At 42.7% G+C, this 19,991-nt stretch overlaps 2 protein-coding genes across 7 annotated transcripts in view; one reads left to right on the forward strand and one right to left on the reverse strand.

Annotated features, from left to right (window-relative positions):
- Window positions 1-1,475, reverse strand: part of cnga3a (cyclic nucleotide gated channel subunit alpha 3a) — a 23,148-nt gene extending 21,673 nt beyond the window's left edge. For both annotated transcript variants that reach the window (XM_047336656.1, XM_047336655.1), the window contains exon 1: window positions 1,337-1,475. The gene's annotated coding sequence lies outside the window, so the exon portion shown is untranslated. The remainder of the gene's footprint in view (window positions 1-1,336) is intronic.
- Window positions 1-19,921, forward strand: part of tmem131 (transmembrane protein 131) — a 24,378-nt gene extending 4,457 nt beyond the window's left edge. For 2 of the 5 annotated variants that reach the window (XM_047336654.1, XM_047336653.1), the window contains exons 4-41: window positions 926-994; window positions 2,412-2,532; window positions 5,526-5,642; window positions 5,749-5,871; window positions 5,988-6,068; window positions 6,157-6,307; window positions 6,409-6,465; window positions 6,572-6,633; window positions 6,726-6,834; window positions 7,551-7,659; window positions 7,750-7,903; window positions 8,006-8,176; window positions 8,563-8,673; window positions 8,973-9,107; window positions 9,410-9,514; window positions 9,612-9,698; window positions 9,845-9,997; window positions 10,099-10,174; window positions 10,781-10,895; window positions 11,021-11,159; window positions 11,265-11,374; window positions 11,464-11,536; window positions 11,687-11,838; window positions 11,931-12,073; window positions 12,474-12,660; window positions 14,846-15,031; window positions 15,123-15,278; window positions 16,180-16,619; window positions 16,706-16,890; window positions 16,980-17,110; window positions 17,199-17,317; window positions 17,402-17,551; window positions 17,645-17,786; window positions 18,116-18,231; window positions 18,316-18,397; window positions 18,498-18,601; window positions 18,724-18,875; window positions 18,971-19,921. In XM_047336654.1, coding sequence (XP_047192610.1) covers window positions 926-994; window positions 2,412-2,532; window positions 5,526-5,642; window positions 5,749-5,871; window positions 5,988-6,068; window positions 6,157-6,307; window positions 6,409-6,465; window positions 6,572-6,633; window positions 6,726-6,834; window positions 7,551-7,659; window positions 7,750-7,903; window positions 8,006-8,176; window positions 8,563-8,673; window positions 8,973-9,107; window positions 9,410-9,514; window positions 9,612-9,698; window positions 9,845-9,997; window positions 10,099-10,174; window positions 10,781-10,895; window positions 11,021-11,159; window positions 11,265-11,374; window positions 11,464-11,536; window positions 11,687-11,838; window positions 11,931-12,073; window positions 12,474-12,660; window positions 14,846-15,031; window positions 15,123-15,278; window positions 16,180-16,619; window positions 16,706-16,890; window positions 16,980-17,110; window positions 17,199-17,317; window positions 17,402-17,551; window positions 17,645-17,786; window positions 18,116-18,231; window positions 18,316-18,397; window positions 18,498-18,601; window positions 18,724-18,875; window positions 18,971-19,237 — 5,140 coding nt within the window. In that variant the 3' untranslated portion in view covers window positions 19,238-19,921. Of the gene's footprint in view, window positions 1-925; window positions 995-2,411; window positions 2,533-5,525; window positions 5,643-5,748; window positions 5,872-5,987; window positions 6,069-6,156; window positions 6,308-6,408; window positions 6,466-6,571; window positions 6,634-6,725; window positions 6,835-7,550; window positions 7,660-7,749; window positions 7,904-8,005; window positions 8,177-8,562; window positions 8,674-8,972; window positions 9,108-9,409; window positions 9,515-9,611; window positions 9,699-9,844; window positions 9,998-10,098; window positions 10,175-10,780; window positions 10,896-11,020; window positions 11,160-11,264; window positions 11,375-11,463; window positions 11,537-11,686; window positions 11,839-11,930; window positions 12,074-12,473; window positions 12,661-14,845; window positions 15,032-15,122; window positions 15,279-16,179; window positions 16,620-16,705; window positions 16,891-16,979; window positions 17,111-17,198; window positions 17,318-17,398; window positions 17,552-17,641; window positions 17,787-18,115; window positions 18,232-18,315; window positions 18,398-18,497; window positions 18,602-18,723; window positions 18,876-18,970 lie in introns of all 5 variants that reach the window. The other 3 variants (XM_035647058.2, XM_035647055.2, XM_035647057.2) reach the window with 2 other exon arrangements.
- The last annotated feature ends 70 nt before the right edge of the window (window positions 19,922-19,991 follow it).

Genomic DNA, 19,991 nt, shown 5'->3' on the forward strand with positions numbered 1-19,991 from the left:
ACAGCCTCTAGATGACAGATTATCGCACAGTCGGGGATTCGGTGTGCCGCGCCTCTGGGGATAGAAATCCATCCCGTCTGTAGCGAGCTACACCATTGTTTGCTCCTGTACACGTAGGCTTGGTAGTAAATAGGTGAAATTGATCTTTGTTTAATTGTCTGACGCTGGGGGGATGTTAGAGTAATTACATTTCAGTGAAGTATAAGGGGATGGTTTTGGGCACCATTGTATTCATTTAGGTGCAAAACAATGGGAAGATGAAGCATTTTTGTCCTGCATGCCCTGTCTTTTGTAATATCCACGAATAGTTAAGTATCGTCTCAGTAAAACCAGTAAAAAGCGTTTGCTTTTTCAACCATTAAATAACTCCAAGCCCAGTTATGCACCACACCTGCATCGCAGATTAACTCTTTTCAGGAGAATGCTTTAATAGAGGCTCTCATTACACTGTTGTGTTCCACCAAAGAAGAGTTACCTCTCTTAGGGACAGCCTTGTTTATTGTTAAGATACACCTGCCGTCGAACAGGTCCGGTGAGTTATGCCTGTGTTCTACAACCAGGCGGATGCAACCGATGCTCAATAGTTGTTGCCTTTGTTTGAGAGAAACAGCTGCCTGGAGTTGACAAGAAGAGATACGTCTAGTTTAATTTTTCCTTCTTTGATTAGAGTTTTTTTAATTCATGTCTATGGATTTTTGCAGAGACTTTACATATAGAAACAGTGTACCGCAGATGGGAGTGGTCGCGTTGCCAGCTTAATGCATTGTAAAAAAAAAAAAAAATAAGGAAAAAAAAGGCCGGGACACAGACAGTGTCCATGCGTGTGTTTAGCCTCTCATTTGTTTTGAAACACACACACAACCATGGATTCTATTTTTCCTTGTCTGCTGCTGCTGCTGCTGTCACGTGTTCCTGTCTTTCGCAGCACGTCCCCTCACCGTGGGAACTGTCGACCTATACGATTTGAGCCTCCAATGTTGGACTTTCACGAACAGTGAGTGTCAATCCATTACATTTCTAATTGTTTGAGACACAACAAAATAATTTTCAAATCTTTTTTTTATGAGACAAGATTATCCTTGAAATGAATTTGCATGAATGATTCTTTTTCTTGAATATGTTCAAAAGCATAATGTGCAATTAGTAACACTTTCTATGCCAGACAGACCGTTTACAGGCGGCTGCCTAGTCACCGTGTCAATTATCGTAGCTACAGTTGACTCTACACAAAGTCAAAACCTATGAGTTGCTCCGATGTGACAGATGTGCATAGCCATCTATGGAATGCACTTCAAAAAATGCTTTAAAAAAAACCAAACAAACTCCAGCACCTTACCTTTCCTCTGTCCGATTTATTAGCTCACATTCCTCTCCGACAGTAGGTGCACACCCGTGGAGTATAGGACCCAGCTTCAAGAGCAGCCTACAGAACTTTCACGTGGTGCAGTGGGCAAATGGTTCTGTAGCCCTTGGAGGGGCTCGGGTGCAGCTGCCTCAGCTGGTCCTCCCCCGTCCTGCTGGAACATAAACAATCCACTTATCAGCCGTGAAAGTTTTGCAGACATGAAAATGAGACCTTGAGAAATTCTTACCCTGTCTCTAAAACACGTGAAACAATGTCACGGTTTAGATCAGCGGTGTCAAAATATCAGCTCACGTACACACAGGCTGGGCTTCAGATGCACCGTGCAGGATGTTAAGATGAAGAAATGTGCCAGGGGGAACCACACACACACACCTCCTTATCCACGATGTTTCAAAAACCCTGCAGGTGATATCTCAGGTGTTTTTAATGAATTGATTTAGAAGTCATATATCACAATGAAAAATTGGCTTGGCGAATTTGCTTTTATTTTTCAGCCAGAGTTTTATTTCATCATGCACGATTCTACGTTTGCAGCCGGGCGAAATCAGAAAAACTCCCCCGGGTTTCAAAGCTCAGCAAGTTGATTTTCATACAACATTGAAATGGAAAAACGACTCAGAGCCGTGCGCTTCGCATCATACGTTGATTGGCGGCAGTGCAAAGTACAGTCTGAGCAGCTGATGGGCTATAACATGCAAAACCACTGGCATGTTCCTTTTTAATAAATCAAATGACGAATTTGAAGATAGTAACCCAGAGGATTTTCAAGTCCATAATCTGTCACCTGGTTGAGTGGCTCCCACAGGAAGGTTGTGTCTGTAATTCTAATTTGAAAAGCTCTGCAGAGGAAATGTTTCCTTCCTTATTCTTCTTCTTCTCGGCCGTTTTTCTGTCATTCATCCTCTGTCAATCTCAATATCAGGTTGGATCTTTAGGCCAACTTTCATGTTTCTGTTAATCGCTTATATCCTGCAGGGTTCCTCTACAATTAGCTTCTAATTACTTTCTAAATGATTTCAAATTGTTGTTTACCCTTCCTTTACAGGCCCGTTGGAATGCCAAAAATGGAGAAAGTTTATTTACATAATCCTAGCTCAGAAGAAATTAGTTTGATATCAATATCAGCCACAACAGCACATTTTCACGCTTCCTTTTTCCAGAATAGGGTAAGTACTTAACATTTTTACATTCCTTTGTTAATTATTTTTTGTGCAGCCTCATGTCATAACGAATATGGTCTTTGTCCCATAAGAACTTTGGAGATACAGATCGTCTTTTTGAAAAAAAAAAGCTGTTCCCTTGATCTCAAGTCACACGGCCGTGTGTTAATCGGATAATGTTATTATATCATCATGCTTCATTATGCATTTTAAACACTAATTATTAAAAACATATTCATTGTGAACAAGCCTCTGGTCAAGACGCACAACTCGCCCTTCTCCTGTCTTTCAGGTGACGTCTGTTTTCTTTTTTCATCTGTTTTTTTTTTTTTTTTCTTTCTTTACTTGAAACTCACGTGGACCAGAGTAGTCCGGGGGGCCTCCATCATGTGTGAACAGCAAACAAGTATACCGCAGCAGAGAATTCGGGGGCGCTGAAGTATCCAACTTTTGAGACACACGGATGAGTTACATGGTTAGAAGAGAAACATAATTCTACAGTGACTAAGACGAGGAAAAGATAACAACTGTAATATCAAGTGATATCGAGCATCTGGCGTCACACACACTGTGATTTGTACTAAGTATTAACATTGTTATTTAAACGCACAAGCCGCCAGTGTCCAATAGTGTCCAAGGCCTTGACCTATTAAAGCACTGATCGCAGTGAAGGCCGAAGGACATAGAACTTAGTGTTTTCCTGATGTGTTGTATTGTGATGCTTTTCCAATATATATTTTCTCTTTATTTGACCATATAAATCATGTTTTCTATGCTGCATGTGAAGACTTCCTTTATATGAAAGGCCTGTTCTGTCACTTCATCATCCAACAGCAGACATAATACACTTGTCTAAGTGAGGCAAAGACCAATACATTGCCCTTATACAGTGATAAAATATATATTTTTTAAAACATATTTCTGAAGTGTTTAAGTGATAATGCAAGACGGCCTTTCTTTTTTCTTCTTTTTTTTACCAATATTCTTTTTCATATGAGTAAAACTAGGACGTTTCAATTTTTAACGACATGCTCTGTCAGTAAATTCCTCAGAATAACAGTCTGTTACTTCATTTTTAAAGAACAGACTTTTGAGTAAAACTCGCAGTGAGCACTTGCTAAGATAAATGTGTCGTTATCTTTATTTTTTCCTGCATCAAGTTGGCCATAATGTCGTCTGATTGTACACTCAGAGGACAAATCACACTGAAGGGGACATCCTAAATCAGATTTGGCACGTGTTGTTTTCTTCAAATGGATGTTTTAGATGTAAAAATAAATTAAACTGAAGGACACACGAGCCTCGTTCACAAAGACCTTCATTGGCAGAGAAGTTAGTGTGGTTTTGAAGATAACAACCAAGGGACTCTAGTCTTCTGTCATGGGATGTGTTTGTATAAAGGCTTTGTAGATTAGAGCACATGCCTGCAGGGAGACCCTTTAGAGTTTTGTTTTTTTTGGGTGTTACTTCTCTGATTTGCCTAGTTTTAAGTTGCAGAGGTGCAGCGAGTGCTAATTGCTGGTTGCTGTTCTTCTAAAAAAGACACTTGAATAGAACATTGAGTGGACTATTACTATAGAGCTTTTTCAGTCTTATCGATCACTCAAGGCTTTAACAGTGGACACATTCATACAGCACTGCTATTTATTTCTGTCTGTCACATACATACACTGCTTAAAAAACCGCCAGAGGCAATGTATGGTTAATCGACACTTTGACATGTGCACTGGGGGAAGCAGGGATCGAACCGCCAACCTTCCGATTAATGGACGACCGTCTCTACCTCCTGGGACAGCCACCATCTTTATTTAATAATAGTAAAATTAGAACATCAATCGAATGTAACATTTGTAACAAAGAGGCAAGTGAAAGAAAATTTATCATCTCTATCAAGGAAGTGAAATGCTATTTTAAATGGGGTTAGTCTGCTAACAATACAGAGGTTAAAGTAGTCTATAGGGCTGCAACTAACGATTATTTTCATTATCGATTATTTTCTCAATGAATCGATTAGTTAGGGTCCATAAATTGGTAGAAAATGTCGATCGTGTTTACCAGAACCCTCAGACGATGTTTTGTTTTACCCACACACCAAATATATTAAGTTTAAGGTCACAGAGGAGCAAATAAACTATTATATTAGTTATATTCACATTTGAGAAGCTGAAATCAGAGAATTTTGACAAAATAGTGGGGCATTAATTCAATTAAGTCAATTACTAATCGATTAATGTTGAAGCTCTATTGTAGTCTTTCTATTTTTATTTAGTTAAGTGTGATAGCCATTTTTAGTCTTTATTTCCTGTTTACCCCAAACAATTACACTTAGGAACCTGAAACCTTATTTCTGACACCTACATTGTTTGATATGTATTATGAAAATGAAGTCCTGACAACTGAACTTGTCTCTATAAATCAGGTTGCAGTTTAGATTCCCTTTTATAATTCTAAGATATATTCTTTATATATTTTTGCATCAGCAAGTCCACCAAGCCTTTATCTGCTGAGCAGGGAGTTTCTCACCGAAACACTGACTTTTTTCACTATCTGCATTTTTTAAACGGAACATGTTGCAGCTGCGGCAGTGACACAAGGACATCTGTTCTGTTCTGCGCTGTTACATTAGTGGATAACATAGATACATGACAAGGACAAGAGACCTTAGCCTCTTTTTAGTCGTTGTAAATCAACAAGATGTTTGTGCAGATTGTTCATGTTAGGAGTTGGCAGGAAGGAGTTGAGCTGTATCTGCAGCAAAACCCTTCGAACGGACACCGTTTGCAAACCACAGTCACCATCGAAATGCCAAAGTTAGAGAGTAGCTGTCATGTTTTCGTAGCGGTGTACCTTTTATAAAGCCGGTGTTGTGGACTCGAGTTTAAGATCACCGTGGTTATTAGCCGAGCTGTTTCAGGGTCAGCACATTGATGGATAACTGTGAGACGCCATTATCTGCTCTTGGTTAAAAAGTGTTTTTCTGTCATCTGTTCTCTCTACAGATAATTCCACCAGGAGGGAACACGTCATTTGATGTGGTGTTTCTCGCTCGAGTGGTTGGGAATGTAGAAAACACTTTATTTATTAACACATCACATCACGGAGTGTTTACATACCAGGTACAGACTTGAATAAAGACTTCATTTCAAAATCCTTTTTTTTTTTTTTTTGCCATCCAGAGAAGTGTTGCTAATATTTCCTTGTCTTTCCTTCTCTTTCCTGAAGGTTTTTGGGGTCGGCATCCCAAACCCCTACAGACTGCGGCCCTTCATCGGGGCTCGAGTCCCAGTAAACAGCAGCTTCTCACCATTAATAAACATCCACAACCCATTCAGTGAACCACTGCAGGTAACCTCGAGGAGTGAGACTCCCTGCTTGTTACATATGCACGCATTTGATTTTTATTTGGTGGATTGATTTGATGTGAATGGGTTGTGTTTTTGCTTTTCCCTATCCTACTCCAGGTTGTTGAGATGTACTCCAGTGGTGGGGATCTGCATCTTGAGCTTCCCACAGGTCAACAAGGAGGAACTGGAAAATTATGGGTGAGTTCCACGTCACAAGTCGTCTTTTGATTAGAAGACAAAAGCTCATGGCGGTCAGCGGAGACTCAAGCGGACCTTTTCCCTCCAGGAGATTCCTCCGTTTGAGACCAAGGGGGTGATGAGAGCCAGCTTCTCGTCGAGAGATGCAGACAACCACACGGCTTTCATCCGAATCAAAACCAACGCCCCCAACGAGGAACAGTTCATCATCCTGCCTGTAGAGGTGGAGGTCACATCAGGTGTGTTTTAGCCTACAGGGCATAGTCTGTAACTCCAGGTGAAAATGTTCTGTTCCAATGTGTTTTCAGACTTTGCATTTCTTTTTGTCCACCCCGTGCAGCTCCCGGTATATACTCCTCCACAGAGATGCTGGACTTTGGTACGCTACGTTCACAAGGTACGAATAAAGCTACATCTCTCAGTTTTTAGTAACAATGTTTTTCATGGCTTCTTGGCTCATTATCGTTCTGTCCGTTTCCCAACTGCACAACTTTGTGTTCCAGATCGTCCAAAGCTGCTGAATCTACACCTATTAAATTCAGGAACAAAAGATGTTCCAATTACAGTAGGTGTCCTGGGTACACTTTTTAAAATCCATTCACTTAAATTGTTAGCTTACCTCTTATTCAACCCCACTCCTTTATTTATGGTTTACAGAGTGTACGAACAACACCATCAAATGAAGCAGTCACAGTGGACTTCAAAGCAGTCACCCTAAAAGCGGGAGAGAGCAGATATACAAAAGTTGCAAGTATTAGTTTTGATGGTGAGTTGTGTATTGGACATTAACTTTTGTGAAATGTACATATTGCTAAATATTTTGAGCAATAAACATATGGTTGATGGCATTATGTTATCGGGTTGTCTGACCGTTCGTAAGTCCGACTCTGGTGAAGACAATATATCAGAAATATCTCTTGGCCATAACTCATGAAGCATTCATACATTGATTAAGATTAATAATACACGTAATACCTTTTATCGAATTTCTTCACAGTTTTCACTCCATAGAAATTACAAAACAAAGTTCCACCTACTCTACCTTACTCGTGCTTCAATACCACTATGCCCTTCTAACTATGGAATATGATCCGGAAGGACATGAATAGAAAATGTCTTTATGAAGTACAGTGACAGGCACATGTTCCACTGAAAACTTGTCTCCACTCATGGACAAACAGAAGTCTCTGTGAAGTAAAGAGGAAGGATTTTGTGTGTGTGTGTTGTATCAACTTCCTGTTTAAAATTCTTTCACTTTAACTCCGTTTTAGGTTTAAATACTACTCTATTCATAATAGAAACTATCAGAAACTTCTCAAGTCACTTTCTTTTTCCAACTTCTTCAGCTTTAAAAGATTTACTCTCAAAGTTTCTTAAACTTTTTGGTTAAGTGTTGTGCAACTTCCTCTTGCGGAGCCTTGTATCCTCTCTCGCAGCACACTTACCCGCTCTCTATCTCTTTATCATGTTTTATCATTGCAGCCTCAAAAGCGAGAAGACCATTTCAGTTCTCTGGTAAAATAACCGTCAAAGCAAAAGAAAAGAGCTACTCCAAGCTCGAAATCCCATACCAGGCTGAAGTTTTAGAAGGGTGAGTTATTTGGTGGCTATAGATCGAGAGCTTTGTGTGTTACACTGCGAAAGAGAAACCGCTTCACATGTTTGTCCCGTTTTTTCGCAGCTACCTGGGCTTTGACCACACAGCCACATTGTTCCACATCAGGGACAGTCCCGTGGACCCAGTGGACAGACCCATCTTCCTCACAAATGCCTTCAACTTTGCAATCCGCATACACAACGTGTCTCTGCCCGAAGAGGCCAAAACCATGTTTAATGTGAGTGCCACCAGAATAGGTTGACAGAGCTCCTCTTAATGGTGACGTTACATAGCTACATGTAGAGAGAGGGAAATGACATCACTGCTCTTCCTGTTTCAGGTGCAGAACTTCAGTGCGCCCATCGTCATCCCCAAACACGAGTCGCGGTACATCTTCTCCCTCCTCTTCCGGCCAGTCCGACCATCCATCCATATAGACAGCAACATCCTGCTCATCACCAACGCATCCAAGTTTCACCTGCCTGTCCGGGCTTACACAGGATTCTTGGAGGTACACAGCTGAACCACAGTAGCTGAAGCATCGAAATTGAGGAAAAGGGTTTTTTTTAGATTTCAGACTGGCCGAAAAACTCCATAGCAGGTAGAAAGGATGCAAAACCTAATTTCATGCTTTCTATTAAGGCTGATTATTTTACCTTAAAAGATTGTTTCCATGGATCTCTTTGAATGATTCAAGATGAAAACATTATCTACCAATACAACACATTCCTGTGGCTTATTAAATTATTTTAAATTAATGATCAGATAATACATTTTGATTACTAAGTCCATAGCTCATAGGAATGAAATGTATGTTTCTGTGTGTCTGCCAGAGCTTTTTTCTATTTACATGTGTCTTAAATGTGGTGTTTGTTCTTTGTGGCCTGGTGTGAACAGCCCCTGGTCCTGCCTCCCAGTCTGAAGGACAACCTCCTGGACTTTGGTGTCCGCAGCGCAACAGACACCAGCAGCATCACGTTTGTGGTGGTCAACAGTAATCCTATAGAGGTAAAACTATGCAGCAGCTCATAATGAAATGATTGTCAGGTTTCTTACATTATTAAAGGGGTAAAAGTCCCTTGGAACAGGCCACAGTTTAGTTATTGTCTTTCATGTTCATTGCCCAATATTCTAATCTTCTTTTGAATGTGCTGACAAGTGCTTTCAAAAATTTTGAATAAAACTTAAACATGTTACAACATCTATGCTGATACATTGATTTCTACACTAGTTGATAGCGACAAAAAAAAAGTTCCTGGCCAAAAAAGTATTATGCCATTTTTTTCTTTGTTCTTTCCATCCTCCAGCTGGAGCTCAAGTCCTGGCTGGTCACAGGAGACAGTCTCTCCATGGAGCTGCTGAAGACCGAGAAAGGAAACGCAACAACGGCCCTGGGTCGCCTGAGAGAGCTGCAGAACACTTCAGGCACTCATCACAAAACTGTAAGACCTCCACGGTGTCAAAGCTGCTTTTAGTTTGACTGTGTGATCATGGTGACCCTGAATTTTGGTAGAAATCCCCAAACTATCACCAGAGTAGATCGGTGAGTGGGGAGTAGCATCACCAATTGAATGCAAAAAGTTGTTAACATTTACTTTTTTGTTTTGTTAAACCTAAAATTAGATGGAAAGAAAACGGAAAGGTACCTTACTGCTGACAACATTCTGATGTTGAGAATCTCGTCCTGAACACCATGAGTACTTAATAAATGTATAAGCTTATTTTTACCTTTTCCTCTGCAAAGGTGATATTGGCGTCTGGCTATTACGCAGCATTCCGAGTTACACTTGTGGCCAAGTCACTGGAGGGCATGTATGACGGAGCCATACACATAACCACAGATTATGAGGTAGGACACCAGTCATCTGTGATTTTGTTTATATAATAAAGAAGAAGCAGCAGCAGCTTTCAGTCCAGCGCTGAAATGAACTGTTCTTTTCCTTCAGATATTAACCATCCCAGTAAAAGCGCTAATTGCAGTGGGCACATTAAACAGCTCTCCCAAACACATCGTTTTACCACCTTCATTTCCAGTAAGTAACATTCAGACGCTTTCAAGATTTCTACAACTGTCCTGCATTGGCAACAGCCTTGGGATTAAATAAAGCATGAACGTACCTTTCTGTTAAACGCCGGAGGTGTTGCAGCTTTTGATGTCTGTTTCTTTGTTTTTCTTTAGGGGAAAGTTGTTCACCAGAGCTTCAGTATACAAAGTTCTTTTACACAGAGAGTGAGGCTGCAGCAGATCCGCTCCCTGACGGAAGACATTCGTTTTTATTACAAACGGCTCCGCAACAACAAAGATGAGCTGGAGCCCAGACGTAAATCTAAGGTAGTGACTTACTCCCCTCCAGGAGCCAAGACAGCGATTGAGTGATTATTTTTTTTTGTAATAAAAGACATACGTTTATTTAATTTCTCCATCTTTTTCAGGTGGCAAATATTTATTTTGATGCCAGCTTGCAGTGTGGTGATCACTGTTATGTGGGGCTGCCATTTGTGCTTAAATGTAAGTTGTTTTTACTTTAATTGTGTTGCAAATGTTCCAAAAATGATTTCCACATTCAGACTGGGTTTAGGTGGGATGGTCACTTGAGTTTTTCTAGTTGGAAGAGCAGCATGAGCTTCTAATTTTTTTATTTAATTTTTTATTTGCTTGATGTGAAATTGAAGGAAGTCAAACATACTTTTAATAATTGACCTACGGTTGTCAACCTAATTAGCATTAATTTGTAATGTAATGTATTTCTGACTGTAATTTGTTGCATAGACTGTATGTGCGTATTTATTGACAATGGGTTGTTGCCTAAACCTAACCAAAGAACTAGTGAGAAATAATTATAAAAAAGAAATTGAAAATAAGAGCTACATTCTTCGCATGTTCTCAGTTGCAAACACACCAACATATACATTTTTCTTTTGTTACCCATGGCGAAGGGGATTTAAAAAGTGCTAACAGGCAGAAGAAGATGAGAATGCTGCAGGAGATGCACGTCCAATGGCTGGATTGTTATTTTACAGTCAAAAAGTGGTTCAGTACTCCCAAACCCCTGTACTGATGAATGAGCCTTATGTGTCCACATAAAATAAGTCATTGCGGTTTTCCCTCCTACAGCTGAGTCCAAGCCTCATGGGTTGGCCTTACAGGAGGATATATGGGACGCTGATGTGGATCTTCATCAGAAGCTGCTCAGACGATGGAAGGAGCTGAAAGAGCATGCAGGACACAAGTGAGCATATTACAACATTTCAGTGATTTCGGGCTTTAGTTGTCAGATTTTGCTGTTCAATTGCTTGTTCCACATTATGTTAAATATTTAAAGGATGTCACAAGGTGTTTCTTTTCTCACCGAAGGATCGAAGCCATATTTGAAGTCAACACAGACCTTCAAAAAAACGTGCAAGCTAAAATAACTGCACACTTGACCTGGCCCTCACTGGTCAACTCTTCACATCGCATTACCTTCCCTCTGACCAACACAAACAGCTCCTCTGTGAGTAGAAACAATCCTCCTCTTGTCACTGCATGTCCAAAAACACGTGTCATTAAAGTTCTGTTTCTGAAACTGCGCTGGGAAATCTGTGTCGTTTCTCTGCAGAATGAGATGGTGATTCTGCAGAATCCCGCCGACGTCCCAGTCTACGTCCAAGTTCTCCCCTTGGCCCTGTTACCCAACCCCTCTGTGTTTTCTGGAAAACTGGCCGACAGGTGAAAAATCTCCATCAAACCCTGCACGTTTTTGTTCTTTATCCCCTCTTCTGACGCCCACGGTAATCTTCTTAAACTACATTTCTCAGGTTTCCATTAGGAAATTTGTCCAACATCAATATCGACACAAACACCCTTGAGTTCCTGGTTCACAGAAATCAAGTGAGTGCTTCAAGTGTGACGATTGACTTCGCCGTTAGACAGGAATTTAGAGAATCAGCTGGTGTTGGCGTAATTGCAGTCCTCTTGTCCGTTGCTGAGGCAGCATGTGCAAAGTGTTTGACTCTAACAGAGCCTCTGTTTGTTTGGTAGACGTCTCTAATAAAGACCAGCTCTGGGTTCATAGAGGGCTCAACCAGACCCTATGTGTACAACCTCTTCCTGCTTCCCGGTGAAGTTAAGTCAATCAGCGTGAGGTTCACTCCCATCAGCAACCACAGTGTCTCCTCCCTCCTCATCGTCAGGTAGTCAGTTTTTAGTGCAACTTGCCAAACATTCCTTTTAGTAAATATGTGTTCTTCTAAAACTGTGTATATTTCACCTGTAATCTGTAAAGGAATAATCTGACTGTGATCGACACAATCATACTTCATGGACGAGGTACGACAGAGAGCCTGAAAGTGGCAGGGAAGCCTCCGGGCCAAGGCAGCTCGCTGAGGTTCAAGATGACTGAGGCCATCCTGAAAGACTGCACAGAGAGTGAGTTTGTGTTGCTGAGGCCCAGATCTGTATGAACATCTGTGTCTGTTTTACTAAAGACAAAAAACGTGTCCGCACCAGAAGATCTGAGCAAATACAATGAGTGCACTTGCAAAATACACAGCACTCTGTTGCAGGCAGGCCTCACAAGTCTTCACAGGGTCTAACATCTGTAAATGCTCTGGTACTGGTAAAACTAAAAATCTGACAGTGCTCCTAAAAAAAAAACCTAGAAACTAGTAAAACACTCGCTTGAGACCCCTGTAAATTAGACAGTGAAACTGTGTTGGTTATTCTTGGTAGACTTCAACATTAATGTGATTGAGTTCAGTGTATTCTTACTATAGCTTTATAATATCCACTATCATTCCATTAATCGTTACCCCTTCGTTTATTGCAGAGATGAGAGTCAGAGAGCCAAACTTCACTCTGAAAAGAACCTTCAGGGTGGAGAACACCGGCCTGCTGCCGATCACCATCAGGTCAGCGGAAATCAACGGCCAAGCTTGTGAAGGATATGGATTCAAAGTTCTCAACTGTCAAGAGTTTGCACTTAAGCCAAATTCTTCAAAAGACCTCATCATACTGTAAGTGAAGAAAAAACAAACGTGTGTGTGTGTGTGTGTGTGTGTGTGTGTGTGTGTGTGTGTGTGTGTGTGTGTGTGTGTGTGTGTGTGTGTGTGTGTGTGTGTGTGTGTGTGTGTGTGTGTGTGTGTGTGTGTGTGTGTGTGTGTGTGTGTGTGTGTGTGTGTGTGTGTGTGTGTGTGTCTGCGTGTGCGCGCGCGCGTGCGTGCGTGCGTGCAATCACCCACAAGCTATATTAATACATGTCCTCAGCCTCTCTGGATGAGAAACCCTTCAGTAAGAGGATGAATCGACTCCCTGTCTTCTCCGCTCGCTCGCCTCAGGTCTTGTTTATCATCACCCAAAGTTCAAGTCCTCCTGCACCACGGATTGTACATTTGTTGTCCCTTTGCAAATGAGAAAGAAATACTTTGTTTGCCACAAATGTATTTATCAGGAGGTTTTTCTTTAATCACGTTTTAGAAAAAGTCAGTGACTCCAGCTCAGCGTGTGACTTGACAGCTACAAATTCTGACGTAAAAGTCAGAAAACAGTGTAGATGAATAGAAGTTGATTTCCCATCTCACCAAATCTTCCAACACACGTGCTGAGCCATTTTAGAGGTAGCACGTGTTTTTCGCTGTGATAAAGTCTTGTCCTAATCGGTGGTTGTGTTGGACTTTTTCATTGTCTGTCAGTTTGACGGTCGGGGCGTGAAAGTTCAGTCGCAATCTTTTATGTTACCAACCGGATCATAGTCTTACGACATTGCTAATGATCACACGAGTTGTAAATATGAATGTAACCAGCTGACGACAACAGTGTGGTCATGTTCGTTCATGGAATTTTGTTTTATCTGCGTTATTGTTTTATGTCTGTTTATTCGCTATCATCTGAGACCTGCCCACTTCTAACTACGACACGCAGGCAGCTCAACACCGGCGACTGTTCACTCGATTACCGACAATGTCAGACAAAGTGGGCTGAAAGATGACATCAAATCCGGCTTTTTTTAGCAACTCACCGCTTTTCCATTTAGTGTCAAGTTTTTTTTTAAAGCAATTTTCAGATTGATGCATTTAATCTTCATTTCAGTGACAGTGCGTCTCAGGTGACAAAAGTATTAACATCTCTGCTTTAGTCCGTCACTTAACTTTGCTAAAATGTAGACTTATTTTTGGATCAGTGAACGCAGGACTTCAATCTCTGATCTCTCAAACTGGCTTAAGGCATGTGACAAATAAGAGCAAAGGCAAAACAGATGAAGGTGCCAATTGTTTATTTATTGAAAATAAAGTAACATAAGTACAATATATCTACAATACCATGGGGTGTGGAGAGTAGTAGAGTCAGTGGTGAATGCCGAGTGTTGGTCTTGTACGCAGCCAAAATGTCCAAACCAAGAAGCCAAGAAGAGAGAGATAATAACGAGAACAGGCCAATAGTTGTAGCCTTTGAAGAAGGAAACAACTGATGAATCCGAGGTTGCCCGTTCGTACGGACAGACGTAAGATAAATGTAGGATAAGAATGCGAAAACATTCTCGCTCGAGGCCCGAATGTGTCGTAGACATTAATCTCGGCATCCACGTTGGCTCATTATAGCAGGAATGGAAAAAGGTGGAGCCAATAACAACAGCCACTTCTACAAATATTTAGCCAGACGTTAACACGTGCAAGTTGGCCACATGCCACTTGGCCAGCACAAATAGCTGGGACCTTGTGCGGATAAAAAGTTTATCAGTTGTGCCTGTCGTCACCGTCACAAAATGTCCTCTAATTTCTGCCTGATAGTAAATCAACTTCGTATCAGCTACTCGACTGGTTAGATAATAGGTGAACTGGGTTTGTGACTGAGCTGACACAAACTGTGTGTTTTGAAATGAGAAAATGCTGTTTTCTCAAACCAGTTTGCTGCACCACATTACTTATCTACCGAGCATACTTCACCCTGGATGTTTTCATTCCAACATTGGTTTGTCTGTCTCTCAGTGAAGGAGTTTCACTGCATTACAGCATTTCAAACCTTTACACACACACAGAGTCACTGGTCCTGTTACACACCCTGTCGAACTGGTCCTTTATGGTCACTTTAGGAAATGACGACATCCTGATGCTCACAGCTTCCTGAATCCCAAAGGTCCAATCAGCTACCACCTCTGTAGCTGTAATCACTTTAAACAAAGACATTTCCCTCTTTCCCCCACAGGTTTACACCTGACTTCACTTCATCCCGAGTGATCCGGGAGCTGAAGTTGGTGACATGTGGAGGATCCGAGTTTGTGTTTGTCCTGAACGCCTCCTTGCCCTACCACATGTTAGCTGTGTGTGCAGAGACGCTGCCCAGGCCGAGCTGGGAGCTGGAGCTCTACATCATAGTGTCTCTCATTATGAGGTGAGACACAAACCTGTTAATGTTTAGTGAAAAATGGATTTCAACCTGACTAACACGTTTGTGTTTTTGCATTTGTTTCGCGTCTGTGCAGTTCCATGTTCCTGCTGGTGATCGCCACGGCCTACCTGGAGGCTCAGAGCATCTGGGAGCCGTTCAAGAGACGAGTGTCCGTGGAATCCAACTCCTCCATGGAGACTGGGAGGCCATTTAATCTCAGGGACATTGTGCAAATCCACAGTGATTCAAAGTGAGTGCAACAGAGGAGAAGAGTGAGTCACGTCCTGGGCAAGTATCGATCAAGTGAAATGCTCATCAAGCAGTAAAATATAATTAAGACCCACGAAAAACTAAAAACAAGGTATAGCAGATTTTTGGAGCAACAGTGGACCATTTAATTTGACTCGCTGTGTTTAAAGACTCTGACGGTCAGAGAAGACAGTCAGCTCCTCTTGGACAAAGTGTCTGCGGCTAAACCACTGTATCCACCGACAGTAGCACTGTAACCACGAGTTGGGCCTTATCGCCAACTACTTTACATGTTGAATCTGAGGCTGTGTGGAGGAGAGAGCTGTCTGACAAGCAAATCAGTGGTTTCACCCATGAAGTGCAGCTTTTCCTTACATTCGCCTTTTTTCTGGAGACAAACCACAAACTGAAAACATCTGCGCTTAGCGAAATGGTTCTGGTTTTAAAAAGTTTTTCTGTAGTATGAAAAAGCTTATTCATTGTCTTTATTTTATTATTATTTTCCTGATTAATCAATAAATTGTTGGGGCTATAAAATATCTGAAAACTACAAAGAATGTCTATGACTAAGTCCTGAAAACCCAAGATGACGTTGTCAAAGTTATTTCGGTCCAAAACCCAAAGATATTAAGCGAACCGTCACATTTGAGAACCTGGATCCGTGAGATGTTTTGTATTTTACCACAAAGACTGAGGTTAATGATTGATCAATTCTCAAAATAGCTGATTGCTTTTCTACAGATCAACTGGATCAATGTATCCACTAATCGCTGTAGCTAAGAAAGTCACTTCAAGTACATATAAAATGAGGAAAAATATACAGTAGTTAGGGCTTCACATCAAGTTGTTGTCAAAAATAACATTCACAGTGAAATTCAACAGACTTTTCTGTCATTATTCAGGCTGAACGATTACAGCGACTCAACCCAGAACTCCAGAGGATTGTATGCGTCCAGCAACGGGGCAGCGCGACCCGGAGGCCGACAGAGCAACAGTCGCACCCTGTCGGACTCCGACGGCCAAGACAAGCGGTCCAGGATCGCCTTCGGCCGCTCAACTATGCAAGCTGCTTCCTCCCAGCAAACCAAAGGAAGCACAACCTCAGGCCAAGACGGTCCGCCGGCTGCCTGCCAGCTCGCCAACCGCAAGGCCCGGAGCACCAAGCAGCCGGACCACCAGAGTCAGATTGCAGCCGGATCGTCGCTGCCTCACAGAGGCCTCTGCGCCGAGGATGCAGAATACGCCAATCTGATAGGAGCCATGGACAACGACCTGGACCGCCCAGAGTCGGTCGGTGCCGAGGCTGCGCAGGAGCAGAGCTCTCAGTCCATACAACACAAAGGTACACCCACGTTAATCTTGACTGCCGGAGAGCAGACGGGACAGATGGCCTCTGCAATCATTAACCGGTTTTAAATGTGTTTTCAGTGTTGGAATCCAAAGGGAAGCTGCGGGGTAAAACAAAAGCCCAGAGGAAGAAGGAGGAGAAGGAGAGGAAATCAACAGGAAAGACTCAGGGAGACGAGCTCAAAGACAACCTGGCTGATAACGACGACAGCTCCTCCACTACAACAGAGACCTCCAATCCAGATGTGGAGACGAACATCAGAGAGGCAAATAATAATCGTGTCATGGTCCCCTTTCTTTGTGTCGACTGAAAATATGAATGTGAATTAAATATGTCTCCCATCACTTCCTCCAGGAGCCAGTGACAAAGAAAGGAAAGACAGTCACCACGGTAAAAGTGAAAGAAGAAACTCCAAACTTCTTAATCAAGCCCAAAGCCAAGAAACAAGGAACCACGAAGAAAGAGACGCAAACAGAAAAATCCAGGTTTGCTTTGGATTCAAAGTGACGGCTATCTTTTTTTTCTCTGTCTGTTTTTCTATCCTCCTTTTTCACAAATATGTATTGTCCTCAGTTCTCTGGAGCTGCCGTATGTAACGCCGCTGGAGAACAAACAGCGCAAGAGCTTCACGTCCAAAGCTCTCCACCCTCTCACCATCCTCCCAAAGACCAAACCCCTGCAGAAACAGAGACGTGAGTTCCGTTCTACTCGGAAGTCGTCACTTTGCCCTGAGCTTCTGATGCCATTTTGTGTTTGTGACGTGTGTTTGGCAGTAGACGGGAAGCTGGATGATGGGCGCCCCTCCCTGTTGGCCAAACTGCTGTCCACCGGCTCGGTGCCCGAACCGGGCCACAGCAGCAGCTCCGAGGGTGAGAAGGAGTTTGCCGCCCCCGAGTGGGACGTGCCTCTTTCGAAAAACAGTATCCGTAAGTTGCGATCTGAGACCATCCCGTCACGTCCACGTCCTACTCGGCCTGTTTCAACCACTCGCTGATCATTCTCCTGTCCTCTTCAAGCAGAGGCAGACAGTCTGCAGCAGATCTCCCTGCAGACGATAAATGCCGACCCATTCCTGAAGAGGTCTGTCCCCTGCTCCCCTCCGCCGACATCCCCCAGCTTACTGTCCCGAGGCTCCTACAGCAGTGTACTCAACAGTAACAGGTATCCACTACCTAACACCTCTGAAGTCACATTTTAACTCGTGTTCACTCACAAAAAACTATGAATTATTAATATTTGTGTTAAAACGTTCGTCCCCACTGCACAGAGCAGCCAGTCAAGTCAGAAACCTTGGTGTAGCTTTCAACAGGAACCTTAACTTTTACAAATGTGTCCAGATATTATTTAATTTATAGAGCTGGCTTGTTTTATCTTCTTAAATCACTTTTCGACGGAAGTTGTATTATTTATTATTATGATAAAAGTATACTACTCTGGTACTCCTCAAAAAAATAATTCGGAATTTTTGTGCTTTTCCGACGTTCTTGCAGCGAGGGACACCTGAAGAAGGCCCCCGGAAACAAACTGTCCCCCGCCACACCACTCCCGGGCAAAATTGGGAACCCCACGTTTGCTGCCGTGGCTGCTGGTTATGACAAAAGCCCAGGTGAATAAGAGAGCGTATACTGTACATGTTCTGGTGGCGATTCTGTTCACGAGCCGACAGTAACATATTGAATTGTCTCATCAGGCGGCTCCGGCCCGGGTAAAACCGACGGCCAAGGGAAGAGTTTGGCCCACATGACATCGGTGGAAAGTGACAGTTCTGACAGGTAACGTGAGGAAAAGACAAAATGTACAACCAGATGTGACGGCAACACACAATGCCAGTTAAACATATATACATATATGTATTTATTATTTCTCCCACAGCTCTGGATTGTGGAGTCCCATCGACACGGCCAGCAGTCCCAACTATCATTCAGCCAACTCCTTCTCTGCTTTTGGGCCCAACAACTCGTTCAACCTTACAGGAGGTAACTAACCCGCCTGGCCCGCAGGCTGCTTACGTAACCACTGTCCATAACACGTGTTGATGGACAGTCTATGGTCAACTGGCCGAATTCAAATTGATTTTGTGTCATGTGTTGTGTCCTAGTTTTCAGTGGCATGAATCTCCCCAAATCATCCGAGCCTCAGCAGAGCTGGCCCGAGTTCACCACCGTACCCTCGTCCATCTGGGACATCCCAAGCACTGACTCTCTGCACTCCTGGCCCAGCAGCTCCAGTTCACCCACTGCACCGACTGCAGTAAGATCCCTTTTTTTCGATGTCGACGTAGCTCACAGATCCACTTCCTGTTCTCGACACTATTGTGGAGCATCTCTTCTCTATTTTGTCCGCAGTCACTCCTGGGAAACACCCGCAATCCCTGGTCGACGACCACGCCCTTCGGCAGCTCCATTTGGTCCACGAGCGCGGATTCGGCCTTGCACCCGTTTGCGCCAACTACCAACACAACAACTCTGACCGATCTGGTGAGCAGCTCCGCCCCGTCGCCACCAGCCTCCACCGAGATGAGTCGGACCTACAACCCGTGGAACATGTGGCGCCCCACGCTGAGCAGGCGCAGCTCAGAACCCTGGCCCAGCACTTCCGACAATGGCAATTAAAAAAAAAAGGACTTGACGGCACTTAACAGAAGCATGTCAGGGATTTGATGTACTCTTTACGCTAAATCAAATTCTTTCTTCTTCTTTTTTAAAATCGGAGAATCCCAAACCAAAGGAAACTTTACCTGAATTGTTGGTGGCCCAGTGCTTATAGGTTACCAACCCTGCAATTTAGTTCTCTGCAGTTTTTTATTCATGGGGGCAGAAATGCTATGTTTTATTTGGATTTGTTTTAACAGGTGCCCCCACATTAAAAATGTTGTTAGCATGGTATGCTAATGCCAGTGCAGACATGTTGTTGATATAGAAAGGCTGGTAACGCAGCAGAATCTCTAAAGATCAGTATTAATGTTGGAACAGACATATTGTTTTTCAGCCAGGTCTTGTTTTAAAAAAAAAAAAATCATTTTGGGGTTCTTTATAAAACTTGGTTTGAAAAGTCCAATTTGGAGACATTTGAATTGAAATCATTGCACCAGGCTTTTTAATTTGGCAGCAGAGATCTCCCATCATCTGACATGCTATTCTTCTGAACACCGACGGCCCAGAAAAGCTTCGTTGAGAATTCGTGTTCCCCATCTTAAAATGGGCTCGGCCCCTAAAACTGTCAAAGCCTTGTGAGGATAACTTGAGTCTGAGGTTTGTATGGTACATCACTTTAAATAAAGGATTTCAGCAAAACAACTCTGTTTCCATGTTGTTTTTGTTCCATTTGAAGTGTGCAACAGTGGGTTTCTCTGGTCTCCTGGATCCA

The sequence above is a fragment of the Scophthalmus maximus genome, chromosome 13, assembly GCF_022379125.1.
Source record: "Scophthalmus maximus strain ysfricsl-2021 chromosome 13, ASM2237912v1, whole genome shotgun sequence".
NCBI lineage: Eukaryota > Metazoa > Chordata > Actinopteri > Pleuronectiformes > Scophthalmidae > Scophthalmus > Scophthalmus maximus.